Here is a 21,039-nt window from a genome sequence, read left to right as displayed (position 1 = left end):
TGTCATAGTTGTGTCTAGGGGGGCATATTTGGGAGGGGATGCTGTTAGGTTCCCTCATGTGCTAAAAGTGTCAGATTCTTGTCCAGTTCTGGCATTTAGGTCGACACAGACTAGGACATGTCCTTGGGCCTGGAAATTGTTTCTCTCCCGCTCTAGGATGGAGAAGCTGTCATCGTTAAAGTATAGGAATTCTATTGCATGGATATAGGTAGCATACATGAGGACATTTTTTTCTGTTGAGATAATTTCCTTATACATTTCTAGACAGATGTAAAATGTTCCTGTTTTGACTAAATTAATAGAGTGAGTTAGATCTGCTCTATACCAAATGAGCCTACTCCCTGAGTCTCTTCACACCTGGTAGTTTGGTGGATGGGACTGCCAGCTCTCTGTAACCTAGAGGGAAACCAGTGGGCCTGTCTCCTTAATACCATGTTTCTTGTAGGATGACAATGTCTGTATTTCAAATTTATTGATGAAGTCTGGGTTCCTGCTCATTAGGCCAAAGGTAGATTACCTCCGACCATGTATAAAATACACCTCCCCCCTCCAGGGAGGTCACCGTCTCACTGCCCCAACTGGAGGAAAAGACTACAATTTCCACACCATAGACCTTATTCACATAAACAGTTGTGTCTGCCAATGACAGAAATGTCTATAACAATGTGCTGGCAATGTATCTTAAACATAGTAATATTGTAATAATATTAAATAATAATAATAACAATAATAATAATAATATTAATAATATTTTACTGATAATTCTGCTGTAATATGAAAGTATATTGGTCTTCTTATCCACACACCTCATTGCCTGCCGGCCAACATGCTTGTAGTACGCTTGCGAATCGTCATTTCAATACAAATATAATTTACACTGGTGATGGCCTGAGGCCGAAATGTTGTGTTTTGTTTTCATCTTTAATTTATGCACTTTCTTTCATTATGCAATATTCTTTGGGCACTATGATGTTTCAATAAACATTTTGCATTCAAGCCTCAGTTTTGGATCTATTTATTTTTTCGACAGTGTGCGGGTCTCTATTTTGTCCAATCCAACTGTACTGAAATGGGTTTAGATAAGAGGTCGTAAATACAGTCCAATGTTTACGTGAGGCAATTTGTACTCTGAAGTGTCGGCGTGTGTGAGAGAGAGAGATGGGAGAGATAGACTTAGAAGACAGCGAGAGAGCGAGAACTGGCTGCTTTAATGAGCCCCATCTCCGCCCCGTACTGTAAATTAAACCAGCCTAGGGAGACGTGTTAACCAAACACAACACACCCACTTACCTAAGAGAGGGTCGATGGAGATGCTCAGTCGTTACTCACCTGGAGCTATTAGGGAGCCTCTTCATTTGACATACTTAACACACTTAATTTTAAAAAATGTGTGCGCAGTGGATGCATTTTTTAAATTTTACCTTTATTTAACTAGGCAAGTCAGTTAAGAACAAATTCTTATTTTCAATGACGGCCTAGGAACAGTGGGTTAACTGCCTGTTCAGTAGCAGAACGACAGATTTGGACCTTTTATGATCTTGCAACCTTTCGGTAACTAGTCCAATGCTCTAACCACTAGGCTACCTGCCGCCCCGCATGCATATGTTTGGGGTGAGAGAGAAAGAATGTGTGTGCAATATATGCATGTACAGTACCAGTGAAATGTTTGGACACACCTATTCATAACAGGGTTTTTCTTTATTATTTTTTTTTCTACATTGTAGAATACTAGTGAAGACATCAAAACTATGAAATAACACATATGGAATCATGTAGTAACCAAAAACGTGTTAAATACATAATACATGTTATATTTAAGATTATTAAAAGTAGCCACCCTTTGCCCCAAATAAATGCTTCACAGAGTTCAAGTAACAGACACATCTCAACATCAACTGTTCAGAGGAGACTGTGTGAATCAAGCCTTCATGGTCGAATTGCTGCCAGGTGAAGCTGGTTGAGAGAATGCCAAGAGTGTGCAAAGCTGTCATCAAGGCAAAGGATGGCTATTTAAAGAATCTCAAATATATTTTGATTTGTTTTTGGTTAATACATGATTCCATATTGTACTGGTACCCCAATGTGTGCATGTGTGTGTATGTCTGTGTCCAAAGAGGACACAAACCACGCCCAAGGTCAGTCATTTTTTGATGCAGACGAAAGCAGGTTGCTGCAAAAGTCAACTTTTCGTCAGCGGAGAGGAGAAGCCCACCACTGCACTGCCACTGCAGAGTCCCCTGGAAACCTCTTCAATATCCCATTCGCCTCAGCACCGCTCCTATTACTCAAAGGCCACTATGGAAGTGTCAATGTGCAATTAGTGTGTGCGTGTCTCTTTGTGTGTCCGGGCTTGCTTGCTGGCTTGCTTGCATGTGAGTGCACGTGCAATCCGATTACGTGAGCAGAATAAATATTTCAAATCACAGCTCTCATTCAACATACAGTAGAAGTCGGAGGTTTACATACACTTAGGTTAGAGTCATTAAAACTCGTTTTTCAATCACTCCACAAATTTCTTGTTAACAAACTATAGTTTTGGCAAGTCGGTTAGGACATCTACTTTGTGCATGACACAAGTAATTTTTCCAACAATTGTTCACAGATAGATGATTTCACGTATAATTCACTGCATCACAAGTTTACATACACTAAGTAGACTGTGCCTTTAAACAGCTTGGAAAATTCCAGAAAATTATGTAATGACTTTAGAAGCTTCTGATTGGCTAATTGACATCATTTGAGTCAATTGGAGGTGTACCTGTGGATGTATTTTTGCTTGACATCATGGGAAAATCAAAAGAAATCAGAAAAACCGCAGCAAAAAAATTGTAGACCTCCACAAGTCTGGTTCATCATTGGTAGCAATTTCCAAACACCTGAAGGCACCAAGTTCATCTGTATAAACAATAGTAGGCAAGTATAAACACCATGGGACCACGCAGCCGTCATACCGCTCAGGAAGAAGACGTGTTCTGTCTCCTAGAGATGAATGTACTTTGGTGCGAAAAGTGCAAATCAATCCCAGAACAACAGCAAAGGACCTTGTGAAGATGCAGGGGGAAACAGCTACAAAAGTAGCTATAGCCACAGTAAAACGAGTCGGCCGCTTAGAAACCAGAAAGGCCGCTCAGCAAGGAAGAAGCCACTGCTCAAAAACCGGCCTAAAAAATACAGACTATGATTTGCAACTGCACATGGGGACAAAGATTGTACTTTTAGGAGAAATGTCTTCTGGTCTAATGAAACCAAAATAGAACTGTTTGGCCATAATGACCATCGTTATGTTTGGAGGAAAAAGGGGGAGGCTTGCAAGCCGAAGAACACTATCCCAAACGTGAAGCACGGGGGTGGCAGCGTCATGTTGTGGGGGTGCTTTGCTGCAGGAGGGACTGGTGCACTTCACAAAATAGATGGATACATGTGGAAGGAAAATGATGTGGATATATTGAAGCAACATCTCAAGACATCAGTCAAGAAGTTAAAACTTGGTCGCAAATGGGTCTTCCAAATGGACAATGACCCCAAGCATACTTCCAAAGTTGTGGCAAAATGGCTTAAGGATAACAAAGTCAAGGTATTGGAGTGGCCATCACAAAGCTCTGACCTCAATCCCATAGAAAATGTGTGGGCAGAACTGAAAAGCATGTGCGAGCAAGGAGGCCCACAAACCTGACTCAGTTACACCAGCTCTGTCAGGGGGAATGGGACAAAATTCACCCAACTTATTGTGGAAAGCTTGTGGAAGGCTACCTGAAACATTTGACCCAAGTTAAACAATTTAAAGGCAAGGCTACCAAATACTAATTGAATGTGATGAAAGGAAATATATAATTATCTCTTCTAATATTCTGACATTTCACATTCTTAAAATAAAAAGTTGTGATCCTAACTGACCTAAGACAGGGAGTTTTTACTATGATTAAATGTCAGGAATTGTGAAAAACTGAGTTTAAATGTATTTGGCTAAGGTGTATGTAAACTACCGACTTCAACTGTACAATACCAGTCAAAAGTTTGGACACACCTACTCATTCCTGTTTTTTTAAATAAAAAAAATAAAAAACTATTTTCTACATTGTAGAATAATAACGAAGACATCAAAACTATGAAAAAACACATATGGATTCATGCAGAACCCCAAAAAGTGTTAATCAAAAATTATTTCATATTTGAGATTCTTCAAAGTAGCCAACCTTTGCCTTGACAGCTTTGCACACTCTTGGCATTCTCTCAACCACATTCATGAGGTAGTCACCTGGAATTAATTTAAATGAACAGGTGTACCGTGTTAAAAGTTAATTTGTGGAATTTCTTTCCTTCGTAATGCGTTTGAGCCAATCAGTTGTGTTATGACAAGGTAGTGGTGGTAAACAGAAGATAGCCCTATTTGGTAAAAGACCAAGTCCATATTATGGAAAGAACAACTCCCAGAGTTACCTCTAATGAGGTTTGAAAATAACTTTAATAAAGTTTCTTCAAGTGCAGTCGTAGAAACCATCAAGCGCTATGATGAAACTGGCTCTTATGAGGACCGCCACAGGAAAGGAATACCCAGTTACCTCTGCTGCAGAGGATAAGTTAATTAGAGTTACCAGCCTCAGGAGACTGTGTGAATCAGGCCTTCATGGTCAAATTGCAGCAAAGAAACCATTACTAAAGGACGCCAATAAGAAGAAGAGACTTGCTTGGGCCAAGAACCATGAGCAATGGACATTAGACCGGTGGAAAACTGCCCTTTGGTCTGATGAGTCCAAATTCGAGACCTTTGGTTCCAACCTGTCTTTGGGAGACGCAGAGTAGCTGAACGGATGATCTCTGCGTTTGTGTTTCCCACCGTGAAGCATGGTGGAGAAGGTATTATGGTGTGGGGGCTTTGCTGGTGACACTATCAGTAATTTATTTATAATTCAAGGCAAACTTAACCAGAATGGCTAGCACAGCATGCTGCAGCAATACACCATCCCATTTTGTTTGCGCTTAGAGGGACTATCATTTGTTTTTCAACAGGACAATGACCCAACACACCTCCAGGCTGTGTAAGAGCTATTTGACCAAGAAAGAGAGTGATGGAGTATTGCATCAGATGACCTGGCCTCCACAATCAACCAACCACAAACCAATTGAGATGGTTTGGGATGAGACTGCAGAGTGAAGGAAAAGTAGCCAACAAGTACTCAGCATATGTGGGAACTCCTTCAAGAATGTTGGAAAAGCATTCCAGGTGAAGCTGGTTGAGAGAATGCCAAGAGTTTGCAAAGCTGTCATCAAGGCAATGGGTGGCTACTTTGAAGAATCGTTTAGCACTTTTTTGGTTACTACATGATTCCATGTGTGTTATTTCATAGTTTTGATGTCTTCACTATTATTCTACAATGTAGAAAATAGCAAAAATAAAGAAAATCCCTTGAATAAGTAGGTGTGTCCAAACCTTTGACTGGAACTGTGCATATTGATCTGTCTCTGTCCATCCCACCTCTCTCTCTCTGCCATTTTCCCCCTCTGCCTAAAGCTTAAGAGGGCCATTTTACAAAGTCACACACGCACATGCGCAAACGCACACGCACTCTTTTCATTTCCAATATTCACTCCCAATATCTGCTGGGTGGATTGGCTAGGCTGTAAAATAAATAGCCTATTGATCCATCTGTCTCCCTACAGGGTAAGAAATAATGGTGTCATGGCTAACGCTGGCTAATGCTAGTTAACCAAATCATTTACCTTATACTGAAGACCTGCCATAACACGTCATAGTAGGTCTACATCTGTGACCAAATCAGTTGCCACCCAGCCGCCAGAGTCCTAGCACCAGGCTAGTCGATACAACTGACGGTCAGAAAATACCAACCAAACTGCCATACCGATTGGGGAGCTCATTTAGTTCAGATGGGTTTGGCTTGGGAGGACAGCAAAGCTATCCCAGATAAACAGATACAGTGCATTCGGAAAATATTCAGACACCTTGATTTTTCCCCACATTTTGTTACGTTACAGGCTTATCCTAAAATATATTAAATGCTTTTCCCCCCTCATCAATCTATACCCCATAATGACAAAGCAAAAGCAGGTTTTTAGAAATAAAACTTCAATATTACATTTACATAAGTATTCAGACACTTTACTCAGTGCTTTGTTGAAGTACCTTTGGCAGTGATTACAGCCTCAAGTCTTCTTGGGTATGAGCTTGGCACACCTGTATTTCAGACGTTTCTCCAATTCTTCTTTGAAAATCCTCTCAAGCTCTGTCAGGATGGATGGGGAGCGTCGCTGAACAGCTATTTTCAGGTCTCTCCAGAGATGTTCGATCGGGTTCAAGTACGGGCTCTGGCTGGGCCAGTCAAGGACATTCAGAGACTTGTCCCGAAGCCACTCCTGCATTGTCTTTGCTGTGTGCTTGGTGTCATTGTCCTGTTGGAAGCTGAACCTTCGCCCCAGTCTGAGGTTCTGAGGGATCTGGAGCAGGTTTTCATCAAGGATCTCTCTGTACTTTGCTCCATTCATCTTTCCCTCGATCCTGACTAGTCTCCCAGTCCCTGTCGCTAAAAAACATCTCCACAGCATGATGTTGCCACCACCATGCTTCACTGTAGGGATGGTGCCAGGTTTCCTCCAGATGTGACGCTTGGCATTCAGGCCAAAGAGTTCAATCTTGGATTCATCAGACCAGAGAATCTTGTTTCTCATGGTCTGAGAGTCCTTTAGGTGTCTTTTGGCAAACTCCAAGCGGGCTGTCATATGCCTTTTACTAAGTGGTTTTCCATCTGAGCACTCTACCATAAAGGCCTGATTGGTGGGAGGCTGCAGAGATGTTCTCCCATCTCCACAGAGGAACAATGTAGCTCTGTCAGAGTGACCATCGTGTTCTTGGTCACCTCCCTGACAAAGGCCCTTTTCCCCGATTGCTCAGTTTGGCCAGGCGGTCAGCTCCAGGAAGAGTCTTGGTGGTTTCAAACTTCTTCCATTTAAGAATGATGGAGGTTCTCGGGGAACTTTAATGCGGCATCATTTTTTTTGGTACCTTTCCCCAGATCTGAGTCTCAACACACTCCTGTCACGGAGCTCTACAGAGAATTCCTTCGACCTCATGGCTTGGTTTTCTCTCTGACATGCATTGTCAACCATGGGACCTTAAATAGACAGGTGTGTGCCTTTTCAAATCATGTCCAATCAATTGCATTTACCACAGGTGGACTCCAATCAAGTTTTAGAACCATCTAAAGGATGATCAAGGGAAACAGGATGCACCTGAGCTCAATATTCAGTCTCATAGCAAATGGTCTGAAAACTTATGTAAATAAGGTATTTCTTTTTTTAATTGTATTTTTTTTGCAAAACAAATCTTAAACCTGTATTTACTCTGTCATTATGGGCTATTTTGTGTGGATTGATGAGAAAAAAATACATATTTAATCCGTTTTAGAATAAGGCTGTAACAAAAAAAATTGGAAAATGTCAAGGGGTCTGAATACTTTCCAAATGGGCACTGACATTTTATTGCTTGTCAGTCATGTCATAAATAACCACAACTAATCTGGAGGCCAGGGAGTGGATGTAGTAGGGAGAGAAGGCTGAGAGGGATGGCAGGAGAAAGAAAGACAGGGTGAGAGGTACAGAGCGAGGGAGCGAGAGAGAGAGAGAGAGAGAGAGAGAGAGAGAGAGAGAGAGAGAGATGGGGAGAATTTATAGCGGCCTCTTATTTATGCCTGCCTGCTCTGTCTTGACTTGCAGCCGTAAACATACCCAAGTGCTATTTAAACAAGAAAAGCACTAAACACGGTATGTACTCTAATATCTAACTCACTAGAACTGTCACGAACGTTGTTGTAAGAATCAACGGACCAAGGCGCAGCGTGCGTAGAGTTCCGCATGTTAAATAAATGAAACTCACTAAAACAATACAGAACAATGAAACGTGAAGCAAATGCAGTGCTCACAGGTACTACACAAAAACAAGATCCCACAAAGCATAATGGGGAAATGGCTGCCTAAATATGATCCCCAATCAGAGACAATGATAAACAGCTGCCTCTGATTGGGAACCATACCAGGCCAACATAGATATTAACACACTAGATCACCCACCCTAGCCACACCCCGACCTAACCAAAATAGAGAATAAAAAGGCTTTCTATGGTCAGGGCGTGACAAGAACCCACCTCTTCTGTCTGTTACACATTAAAACATCAATACCTCAAGTGAAATTATGACTGAAATTGCCTGAAATTGGCCTTCCTCAATAATGAATAAGGTATTTCAATATTGAGGAAGGCCTATTTCAGACCATTCAAATCAAATAAAATGTTATTGGTCGCATCACATACAGTATTTAGCAGATGTTTTTGCGGTTGTAGCGAAATGCTTGTGTTCCTAGCTCCAACAGTGCAGTAATATCTAACAATACACAACAATACACACAAATCTAAAAGTGAAAGAACGGAATTAATTAAATATTAGGACAAGCAATGTCAGAGTCTGGAGCATAAATATATTTATACCACAGCATTGTTGAATACTAGTTTCTGATTGGTTAGAAGGGTATTCTAGAATGGATATTAAAACCAGATAACTGAACAGAGGGAAAAGATATCGGGACACCTCAATAAGCACCTACACATGCAGACTGTACTTGCTATAATAAGCATATAATAAGTATCTGAAGAATACGTACGATAGAATAGTATATGTACAGCAATAGTTGAATAGGATGAGCCTCGACGAGAATACAGTATATATATACACATATGAAATGGGTAAAACAGTATGTAAACATTATAAAGTGACCAGTGTTCCATGTCTATGTACATAAGGTGCAGGGATGAGTAACCGGATGGTAGCCGGCTAGTGACAGAGTACTGGGTGGAGGCTGGCTAGTGATGGCTATTTAACAGTCTGAAGGCCTTGAGATAGAAGCTGTTTTTCAGTCTCTCGGTCCCAGCTTTGATGCACCTGTATTGACATCGTCTTCTGGATGAAACCGGTGTGAACAGGTCGTGGCTTGACTGGCTGAGGTCCTTGATAATCTTCTTGGCCTTTCTATGACATCAGGTGCTGTAGATGTCCTGAAGGGCAGGCAGGGTGCTCTGGTGATGCGTTGGGCAGACCGCAACACCCTCTGGAGAGCCCTGTTGCGGACGGTGCAGTTGCCGTACTAGGCGGCGATACAACCCGACACGATGCTCTCAATGGTGCATTTCTTCAGCCTCCTGAGGTTGAAGAGGCACTGTTGCACCTTCTTCAGCACTCTGTCTGTATGGGTGGACCATTTCAGATTGTCAGTGAAGTGTACGCCGAGAAATTTGAAGCTTTTCACCTTCTCCACTGCAGCCCCGTCGATGTGGATGGAGGCGTGCCCCTTCTGCTGTCTCCCGAAGTCCACCATCAGCTTCTTAATTTTGTTGATGTTGAAGGAGAGGTTATTTTCCTGGCACCACTCTGTCAGGGCCCTCACCTAGGCTGTCTCGTCATTGTTGGTAATCTGGCCTACCACTGTTGTGTCGTCTGCAAACTTGATGATTGAGCTAGAGGCCTGCGTGGTCACACAGTCATGGGTATACAGGGAGTACACAAGGGGCCCCTGTCTTGAGGATCAGTGTAGTGGAGGTTTTGTTTCCTACCTTCACCACCTGGGGGTGGCCCATAAGGAAGTGCAGGACCTAGTTGTACAGGGCGGGGTTCAGATCCTGGGCCCCGAGCTTAATGATGAGCTTGGAGGGTACTATGGTGTAAAGGCTGAGCTGTAGCATCTTGCCTGAAATACCTCAATACTGCAACTGAAATGCATACTGCATACTAAAATGCCTCCATACTGAAATACTTCAACTGGAATACCTCAATACTGAAATACCTGCATACTAAAATACTTCAACTGGAATACTGAAATACTGAAATACCTCAACTGAAATTGATCTGGGAGAACGAGAAACACAAAAAAGCATCAAAACTATCAAAGGAAAGCAATGTACAAAAGGCTGTGAAGTAATTGCAGTTAATCATATCAGTAATGTTAGTTCATCACATCAGAGCTGTAGCTCTGCCCGCGAGTGAAGTGGAGCAGAGCATGCTGGGCGATCGCCAGCTCAGAGAAGAAGATCAACTTGAGAAATGTAAATTGAGAGAAAGTTCAAGCCATCCTTGTGATCATGGTGTGATCACCAGTTAGCGATCATTGTGTTAGCCAAGGCCAGTGTGCATCCTTGTTGACATGTATGTAAATATATTATACAGTATCTTTCAGGTGTTTATATCTGAAGATGCACTCTACGACGATAACGTCATAGTAGTAGTTTCTACTGCGAGCTAGCTATTGTGAGCTGGCTAGCTCTATTTTGGTTGTCATATCATTTCGGACATTTAACACTGTATTTGTATAGGATAATGTCCCCCAGTACGTTGTTTATATGCCCAGTAATTGTTTATAGTAACAGTCAGAAGTTGACATAGCTACTGATTCAAGGATTTTTTTCTATTTCTTTTACATTGTAGAATAATAGTGAAGACATCAAAACTATTAAATAAAACATAAGGAATCATGTAGTAACCAAAAAAGAGTTGTCCAACAGTCTTGAAGGAGTTCCCACATATGCTGGGCACTTGTTGGCTGCTTTTCCTTCATTCTGCAGTCCAACTCATCCCAAACATCTCAATTGGGTTGAGGTTGGGTGATTGTGGAGGCCAGGTCATCTGACGCAGCACTCCATCACTCTCTTTCTTGGTTAAATAGCCCTTCACAGCCTGGAGGTGTGTTTGATCATTGTCCTGTTGAAAAACAAATTATAGTCCCATTAAGCACAAACTAGATGGGATGGCGTATCGCTGCAGCATGTTGTGGTAGCCATTCTGGTTAAGTTTGCCTTGAATTCTAAATAAATCACTGACAGTGTCGCCAGCAAAGCCCCCACACCATCTCCTCCATGCTTCACGGTGGGGATCACACATGCGGAGATCATCCATTCACCTACTCTGCGTCTCACAAAGACATGGTGGTTGGAACCCAAAATCTCAAATTTGGACTCATCAGACCAAAGGACAGATTTCCACCGGTCGTGTTTCTTGGCCCAAGCAAGTCTATTCTTCTTATTGGTGTCCTTTAGTAGTGGTTTCTTTGCAGCAATTAGACCATGAAGGCCTGATTCACACTCTGAACGGTTGATGTTGTGATTTGTCTGTTACTTGAACTCTGTGAAGCTTTTATTTGGGCTGCAATTTCTGAGGCTGGCAAGTCTAATGAATTTATCCTCTGCAGCAGAGGTAACTCTGGGTCTTCCTTTCCTGTGGCGGTCCCCATAAGAGCCAGTTTCATCATAGCGCTTAATGGTTTCTGCGACTGCACTTGAAGAAACTTCTTGAAAGTTCTTGAAATATTCCTGTGTTGACTGACCTTCATGTCTTAGAGTAATGATGGACTGTCATTTCTTTTTGCTTATTTGAGCTGTTCTTTCCATAATATGGACTTGGTCTTTCACCAAATTGGGATATCTTCGGTTAACCACCCATACCTTGTGTCACAACACAACTGATGGGCTCAAATGCATTAAGAAGGAAAGAAATTCCACAAATGAACTTTTAACAAGGCACACCTGTTAATTTAAATGCATTCCAGGTGACTACCTCATGAAGCTGGTTGAGATGATGCCAAGAGTGTGCAACGTTGTCATCAAGGCAAAGGGTGGCTTCCTGGAAGAATCTCAAATTTGATTTGTTTAACACTTTTTTGGTTACTACATGATTCCATGTGTGTTATCTCATAGTTTTGATGTCTTCACTATTATTCTACAATGTAGAACATTGTAAAAATAATGAAGTAAGTAGGTGTGTTCAAAGTTTTGAATGGTAATGTAGGTTCATGGTACATCAACATATGGGTATTACATCGTATTTCACTGTTTAGAGGTATTCAAATTCATTGTGCAGTTGTAGCCCTGTACTGAAGAGGATGGTGCTTTGCTTTGTAGTACACGTGTGGCAGCACCCCTTTGATCTCAAATGAGTACAGTCAGAATCCCTTTAATTGCGCTGTATGGTCCTGTATAGCATTAAGTCATCATAGGCATGTTATAGCATTGCATATTGTTTATAAGAGATGTGAATTGGAGATTGTATTCTGTCAGTCACTATTGTATCTTTATTTATCTCTTTACTTGCAGACCACACACACACACACACACACACACACACACACACTTTGGTTGAGGCAGGTTTTCAGACCACTAAGTGCCTTAGACCCTCCATACACTGTGTGGTGCTGTTCCGTGTCTGTGCATCTTCGGCGTTATTAAACCACCTCAACTGGAATCCTACCTAAAATAATGTTTACATATTTTGCATTACTCATCTCATATGTATATACTGTATTCTATTCTACTGTATCTTAGTCTATGCCACTCCGACATTGCTCGTCCAAATATTTATATTTTCTTAATTCCATTTATTTACTTTAGAGTTGTGTGAATTGTGTGTGTGATTTTGAAATTTGTTAGATATTACTGCGCTGTTGTAGCTAGAAACACAAGCATTTCGCTGCACCCGCAATGAGATCTGCTAAACATGTGTATGTGACAATACAATTTGATTTGATACATGTCTGTCATCTGCGCCCTAACCAGCACATGGGAGCGAACACATAAAGTAAAACCTAACCTAAAGAATATACAGTCCACCAAGTCCTCACTTACAAACAACCGCCATAAAAAGTGAGAAAAAGAAATTGGAATATCCTGTGTCATAGAGAGATGGACGTGGAAATAGCTCTCCTCCTTCCACCTTTCAATTCTCCATGCCTCTCTGCTGAGTCATTAAGCGACCCCACGCCAACCACCAAAACGCTGTAAAATGACAGGCTGATATCGCCAAACAGGCCTTCTCTGTGACCCAGATATCACCTTAATGAATGCTGCCTGCCGCACCACACTTCTCATGTCTAGCTGCTCTGGGACTCTGGAATGAGCGGCACTCTGGGCAGAAAGAGAGGAGAGGGGTTTGGGAAGGAGGAGAGAGGGAGGGATAATTGACTTGGACACTTCCTAACACTTTGTCTGGCCCTAGGCTCCAGCTTAGCTTGTTTTTTTTTTTAGCTGGTGTTGGTTTGGTCCCCCCGTGGGAACATCTGACTCCACACACACACACACACACACACACACACACACACACACACACACACACACACACACACACACACACACACACACACACACACACACACACACGCACACACGCACACACACACACACACACACACACTACAGAGTCAGTGTTCTTGGCATACCAGATGTCTTTGCTATTCTGAGTGAGTGAAGCTGTTCAGCAAATTATATGGTACAAAATGCAGCTCCCATTAAGGACTACAGAGGTGCCCAATATGGGACTAGGGGTCCTTACAAAATAACATGATTTGCACACAATATATTGGGGCCAGGGGCTGGTCTAGTGGTATTGCTGCTGTCCCTTGATTACACATTTCCCCGGGAGGCAGGGGTTCGATCCACGACTGTGCCGTTTTCGGTGTTGTGTCCATCTCCTCTATGTCCCCATCTCAGTCTACTTCTACCCTGTATCAATCAATCAAAATCCAAATACTCTCCTTCACAAAAAAAAAACAATATACGTTTTGATATTTTGGCTACTATCTTCTCCTTCTTCATAGTCTGTGGTTTTACACAGGAAGTGAGTGTGTGTGTGTTTAGCTCCAGTCTACCAAGCATGAACCTAAATAGCACAACATTTGCTGACCATGCCAGCCCAACACAGCCCGCCTCAGTAGTGTGAATGTGTAATATGTAAGTGTAAACGTGAGGAGAAAAGACCATCTAGGGACAGGTGTAGAAAATGTGCATGAGCTATACGCAACGTATTGCATGAGCTATACGCAACGTATTGCATGAGCTATACACAACGTATTGCATGAGCTATACACAACGTATTGCATGAGCTATACGCAACGTATTGCATGAGCTATACGCAACGTATTGCATGAGCTATACGCAACGTATTGCATGAGCTATACGCAACGTATTGCAAAGGTGTTTATACGTCTCTGTCCAAATAAACCATGAATACATTTTCGAAAGAAAAATGGTGTGCTTGCTTCAGCAGTCTTAAAAAAAATGTTTATGGTAGTGGAAGAAGTAGTAGTAGTAGTAGTAGTAGTAGTAGTAGTAGTAGTAGTAGTAGTAGAAGTAGCTCACTCACCCGGGGTCTCTTCCAGTGCACACGTCCGATCCTGTTGCCCTGGTAAAAGAGGGTGTCATCCACTGCGGGGAAGCGCAGGTCCTCGAACAGCAGGCCGCTGGCAAGGCACTGCCTCTTCAGGGTGGAGTACTGCTGCCCCTCGAAGGCCTTCACAGACGAGAACATCCTACAGCCCGTAGGGACCACACGCAGGAGACAGGGGGCTCTGTTAGTGACCTGGAACTGGTCTCCTACCAACAGGTCTCTTATATCCTTGAAGATTAGCATGTGTCAATATTATTACATTTTACCTTTTGGGTTGGCTACACTATGGACAAATACACACACGCATGTATCAAAAGTTGTGATACAGTCCATAATAGCAGAAAATAAACGTATATAGATAGACAGAGCTGTTGAGGAAACAAGCTATTCTACTTGTTGTCCCAGCGCAACGAGCTGTTGATGACCTCACCATACGATGTGACAGGAGATCAAGGACTCAAAAAATCACCATGGAGACGAAGCAGGATGTTCTCTTCAAGGTTAATTTGACACTTCAGATTTGCTACTGGCCAGTGACGAAACAAAATGGCTACCAAATTGCCTACACAGTACATACAGTTCCAACAGGCTTGTATAGAATGAGCTGACTAATCAAAAGGCTTATCTGTTAGCTACACAGCTGGTTTCTTTATATTTTTTAATCGCGCTTAATCCTACAAAGACAATCTAAAGGCCATTGGGAAATAAACCAATGGGAAGGATTTCTGCATAGCAACTCGGTTAAATAAGGCACACTGCTCTTTTGCCTTGGGAGCAGGATATGTAATGAGATCTTGTAGAGGGCCAGAATGGGAAGAGGAGGAGTGTGTGTATGGAGGAGTGTGTGTATGTGTGTGTGGAGAGGTGAGGTGAGGGTAGTTAGGCTACTTCTCTTTAAAATCACGTAACATTGTCTGTCTGATGTCGACTCAATCTCAAATGTCGCAGGAATACACTGGCAGAACTGAACTGCAGACAGATCGTTCACTACAGGAGGATGGAAAAGATAGATGCCAGAAGCCTTTTAGAGGCAAACTGTCAACCAAACACACCGCACACTTCAATACCAGCCAAAAGTTATCCAGAAACACCAACAGCAATATAAAATGAGACACGATAAGAAGAATGGAAGTCGAATACAAAAGCACATAGACCATCCAGTTTATTTTTCCCCATCCTTATGGTTTTTAGCTTTGAACCTCGCTCCAGGGTGAAGTTTAACCTAGGTACAGATGTAGGATCAGCTTCCCATCCCCTTATCTTAACCTTAACCATTAGTGGGGAAAATGCTAAAAACTTACCCGAGATCAGCGTCTAGGGGCAACTTCACCCTACAGTACTCTAAGCTCAGTTTGACCTGTCTTCTTTCAACTTCTATTTTCTGACAAGGGCTTGTAATGCAACAGCAGCACAAGAAAAAGTCAGTGTTTCATAAAAAATTAAATACAATATTTAATCCAAGGAAATACAGGCCGTCAAAATGTCAAGTAAATCAACCAAATCCTTTTACATAATAAAAAAGCTTTACGCCATTTTCTTGCGCTGATCTTGAAGTGGTCTCCGGAGACATGAGATCACAGAAAATGATCACAGAAAAACAGAAAATGGAGGAATGCCAAATCAAATCTCTAAAAAGGTTTTAAAATCATATTAACTTTGATGAGTGAAGTAAGCCTTTCATATCAAGGGATGAATACATAATCTCCCAGAGGAATAAGGAATTATTTTAATTTAACCCAATTTAATAATTCAGATTTAGGCTAGACATTTGGACATTTGAACTACAGTAGCCTACACACGTCTGCCTATAGAGTAAACATTTGCTTAACATGTCACATAATATACTGAACAAAAATATAAACGCAATAAGCAACCATTTCAAAGATTTTACTGAATTACAGTTCATTTTAGGAAATCATTAAACTCAAATAAATTCATTAGGCCCTAATCTATGGATTTCACATGACCTGGCAGGGGTGCAGCCATGGGTGGACCATGGGTTTGCCCACCCACTTGGGAGAGAGGCCCACTCACTGGGGATCCAGGCCCAGCCAATCAAAATTAGGTTTTTCCCACAAAAGGGCTTGATTACAGATAGAAATACTCCTGAGTTTCATCAGCTGTCTGGGTGGCTGGTCTCAGATGATCCTGCAGGTGAAGAAGCCGGGTGTGGAAGTCCTGGGCTTGCGAGGTGGCGTGGAAAATTACACAATTAGTCATGCTATCCTGTGTTTTACTGCTTAAAGAACAGTGTCTTGTTATATGCTAATGTTTTTTCCAACCTGGTGTAACAGTATAACTTTAGACCGTCCCCTCGCCCATACCCGGGCGCGAACCAGGGACCCTCTGCACACATCAACAACAGTCACCCTCGAAGCATAGTTACCCATCGCTCCACAAAAGCCGCGGCCCTTGCAGAGCAAGGGGAACTACTACTTCAAGGTCTCAGAGCAAGTGACGTCACCGATTGAAACGCTATTTAGCACGCACCGCTAACTAAGCTAGCCGTTTCACATCCGTTACACTGACACAAACTTGTCTTTGTGTGACTTAGTCATAAGACTGGGTATATAGCCAAGATCCGTTTGGATGCGACCGTAGCATGTGACATCCCATGGGTTTACTACATACAGGAAGTCACACATATGGAAACTTGCAGAAAGAAGCATATTATAGTGTTTACTGTTGAATGCAGTTGTGAATGAATGCAGTTGAATGCAGTTTAACGGTTGAACCCTCAAGCCATCTTAAATCTGCACAGACAACTAATTGTCTTTTACACACTATCTGCTGACTGCCATGTATACAAAAAGGATGTACTTCTCTATAAAAGTTGAGAGTCGACACTGTTCGTTGGGCCTTAAACTGCACAACTGTTGAAGTGCATAGTTAACTGCTCCATTTTTGCAAATATTTTAATAAAGTTGTTTTGAAGAATACAGCCTCTCTCCTTTTGGTTAGAATTACCCCCACAGAGGTTTCAAGTGTTCTGCGGTTGTGAGGCCGGTTGGACGTACTGCCAAATTGTCTAATACGACGTTGGGGGCGGCTTATGGTAGAGAAATTAACATTAAATTATCTTGCAACAGCTCTGGCGGACATTCCTGCAGTCAGCATGCCAATTGCATGCTCCATTAAAACTTGAGACCTCTGTGGCATTTTTAGTGGCCTTTTATTGTCACCAACACAAGGTGCACCTTTGTAATGATCATGCTGTTTAATCAACTTCTTGATATGCCACACCTGTCAGGTGGATGGATTATCTTGGCGGCATTATTTTGGGGTGGCAGGTAGCCTAGTGTTTAGAGCGTTGGGCCAGTAACCCAAAGGTTGCTAAATCGAATCCCTGAGCTGACAAGGTAAAAATCTGTAATTTTCCCCAATTTTCCCCGGTAGGCCGTCATTGTAAATAAGCATTCGTTCTTAACTGACTTGCCCAGTTAAAGGTTCCATTTTAAAAAAAATGTTATCTTGGCAAAGGAGAAAAATCCTGGCAAAGGATAAATAATCACTAACAGGGAGGTAAACAAATGTGTGCACAAAATGAGAGAAATTAGCTTTTTGTGCGTATGGACCATTACAGGGATCTTTTATTTTATGAAATATGGCACCAGCACTTTAAATGTTGAGTTTATATTTTTGTTCACTATAAACTGCATAGATTCACTCTGTGTGCAATAATTGTGTTTAACATGTTTTTTGAATGAATACTTCATCTCTGTACCCCACACGTACAATTATCTGTAAGATCCCTCAGTCGAGCAGTGAATTTCAAACACAGATTCAACCACAAAGACCAGGGAGGTTTTCCAACGCCTCAAAGAAAGGCACCTTTAAGTAGATGGGTAAAAAAAGCATACATTGAATACTCCTTTGAGCATGGAGAAGTTATTCATTACACTTTGGATGGTGTATCAATATAACAAATCACTACAAAGATACAGGCGTCCTTCCTAACTCAGTTGCCGGAGAGAGGGGGACCGCTCAAGGATTTCACCATGAGGCCAATGGTGACTTTAAAACAGTTACAGAGTTTAATGGCTGTGATAGGAGAAAACTGAGGACGGACCAACAACATAGTAGTTACTCCACAATACTAACCTAACTGACAGTGAAAAGAAGGAAGCCTGTACAGAATACAAATATTTCAAAAACATCCATCCTGTTTGTAACAAGGCACTAAAGAAATACTGCAAAAAATGTGGCAAAGCAATTAACCTTTTTTCCTGAATAGAAATTGTTGTATTGGATTTGCCTCAACACTACCGAGTACCACTCTCCATATTCGCAAGCATGGTGGTGGCTGCATCATGTTATTGTTATGCTGTAATTGTTAAGGACCGGGAAATTTTTCTGGACAAAAAAATAAACGAAATTGAGCTAATCACATGCAATATCCTAGAGGAAAACCTGGTTCAGTCTGCTTTTCTCCAAACGCTAGGAGATGAATTCACCTTTCAGCAGGATAACAACCTTAAAAAGGTCAAATCTACACTTGCTTACCAAGAAGACAGTGAATGTTCATGAATGGTTGAGTTAAACATTTGGCTTAAATCTACTTGAAAATGTGTTGCAAGACCTGAAAAATGGTTGTCTAGCAATGATCAACAACCAATTTGACAGAGCTTAAAGATTTTTTAAAAGAATAAATGGGCAAATTGTTGTGCAATCCAGGTGAGCAAACAAGGGGCTTGTGGGGGCTGTTTTTTTTATTAGACTTCAGTGTGACTTTTGACATTTTAGATCAATCTGCTGATGGAAAAACGGATTCCTTATGACTTTACACCCCATGCTATATTGTGGATAAAGAGTTACCTGTCTAACAGAACACAGAGGGTGTTTTTTAATGGAAGCCTCTCCAACATAATACAGGTAGAATCAGGTCTAGACCCCTTACTTTTTCTATCTTTACTAATGACATGCCACTGGCCTTGAGTAAAGCAAGTGTGTCTACAGATATACATGTCAGCTACTACAGCGATTGAAATGACTGCAACACTTAACAAAAAGCTGTAGTTAGTTTCAAAATGGATGGCAGGGAAGGAATAAGTCAGTCCTAAATATTTAAAAAACTAAAAGCATTGTATTTGGGACAAATAATTCACTAAACTCTAAACATCAACTAAATCTTGTAATAAATAATGTGGAAATTGAGTTGAGGTGACTAAACTGCTTGGAGTAACCATGGATTGTAAACAGTCATGGTCAAAACATGTTGATACAACAGTAGGTAAAATTGGGAGAAGCCTATCCATAAAAAAGCGCTGCTCTGTCTTTTTAACAACAATATCAACTAGGCAGGCTCTAGTTTTGTCGCACCTGGACTACTGTTCTGGCCCTTAAATGTACACGGAGAACTAACAATAATATGCATGTAAATCTCTCATGGCTCAAAGTGGAGGAGAGATTGACTTCATCACTACTTGTTTTTGTAAGAAGTGTTGAAATGCTGAATGCACCAAGGTGTCCATTTAAACTACCAGCACACAGTTTGGAGACCCATGCATACCCCACAAGACATGCCACAAGAGGTCTTCACAGTCCCCAAGTCCAGAACAGACTATGGGAGGTGCACAGTACTACATAGAGCCATGACTACATGGAACTCTACCCCACAACTGATGTCAGCAGTAAAATTAGATATGAAAAACCTTATGGAACAGCGGAGACTGTGAAGAGACACACACACAGGCACAGACGCGATAAGACACGCATTCAACACACACACATGGATGTTGTATTGTAAATATGTGATAGTGGTGTAGTGGCCTGAGGGAACACACAAAATGCATTTGGTAAAATGTTATGAAATGTAATGTCATGTAATATTTTATACACACTACCGGTAAAAAGTTTTAGAACACCTACTCATTCAAGGGTTGTTCTTTACTTTTTTCTATTTTCTACATTATAGAATAATAGTCAAGACATCAACACTATGAAATAACACATATGGAATCATGTAGTAACAAAAAAAAGTTAAACCAATCTAAATCTATTTTATATTTGAGATTCTTCAAATAGCCACCCTTTGCCTGCATGACAGCTTTGCACACTCTTGGCATTTACTTTGTCATTATGGTGTGTTGTGTATAGATTGGCGAGGGGAAAAAAACAATAATACATTTTACAATAAGCATGTAATATAACATAATGTGGAAAAAGTCAAGGGGTCTGAATACTTTCTGAATTCTCTGTAACTGCCTTAATGTTTCTGGACCCCAGGAAGAGTAGCTGCTGCCTTGGCAGCAGATCCTTGATACAAATCTCCTAGAGACTTACCCAGAAAGACTCACAGCTGTAATTGCTGCCAATGGTGCTTCTACAAAGTATTGACTCAGGGGTGTGAATGCTTATGTCAACTAGATATTCATGTATATCATTTAATACATTTGCAAAAATTATGAAAAACAAGCTGTACAACACCTGAATAAGCTGCACAACACCTGAGCTGTCAATCAAAGCTCCCAACTTCTAGATCTGACCGTTAAACCAGTGAATGATTCGTACCCACACTCTGCTTCCCTCCATTTATTCATAATATGAATGGACAATTATGGACTCAGTGTGCATCTTAAGCAGCACCCTATTCTCTATAGAGTCCCTATGGGCTCTGGTCAATAAAAGGTACACTATATCGGGAATAGGGAGACATTTGGGATGCACCCACAGCCTTCAGACTCATAGGGCTTATGCCCTCAGAGCTGTGAACCTTTCCAATAGCCATGTGCATCAAGCGTCTCAGAGTAGGAGTGCTGATTCAGGGTCAGTTTTGGCTTTTATATCACAATAATAAAAACTACATGCACAGGGGGAACCTGATCCTAGGTCAGC

General features: G+C 41.5%; 1 protein-coding gene across 1 annotated transcript in view; it reads right to left on the bottom strand.

Moving 5' to 3' along the window:
* LOC139418120 (calpain-5-like) overlaps nt 1-14,448 on the bottom strand; it is a 53,712-nt gene extending 39,264 nt beyond the window's left edge. The window contains exon 1 of the mRNA XM_071167326.1: nt 14,182-14,448. Coding sequence (XP_071023427.1) covers nt 14,182-14,448 — 267 coding nt within the window. The remainder of the gene's footprint in view (nt 1-14,181) is intronic.
* Nucleotides 14,449-21,039: the final 6,591 nt, after the last annotated feature.

This window comes from Oncorhynchus clarkii, chromosome 10, assembly GCF_045791955.1.
Source record: "Oncorhynchus clarkii lewisi isolate Uvic-CL-2024 chromosome 10, UVic_Ocla_1.0, whole genome shotgun sequence".
NCBI lineage: Eukaryota > Metazoa > Chordata > Actinopteri > Salmoniformes > Salmonidae > Oncorhynchus > Oncorhynchus clarkii.
This window is presented reverse-complemented; position numbering and strand designations above follow the sequence as displayed.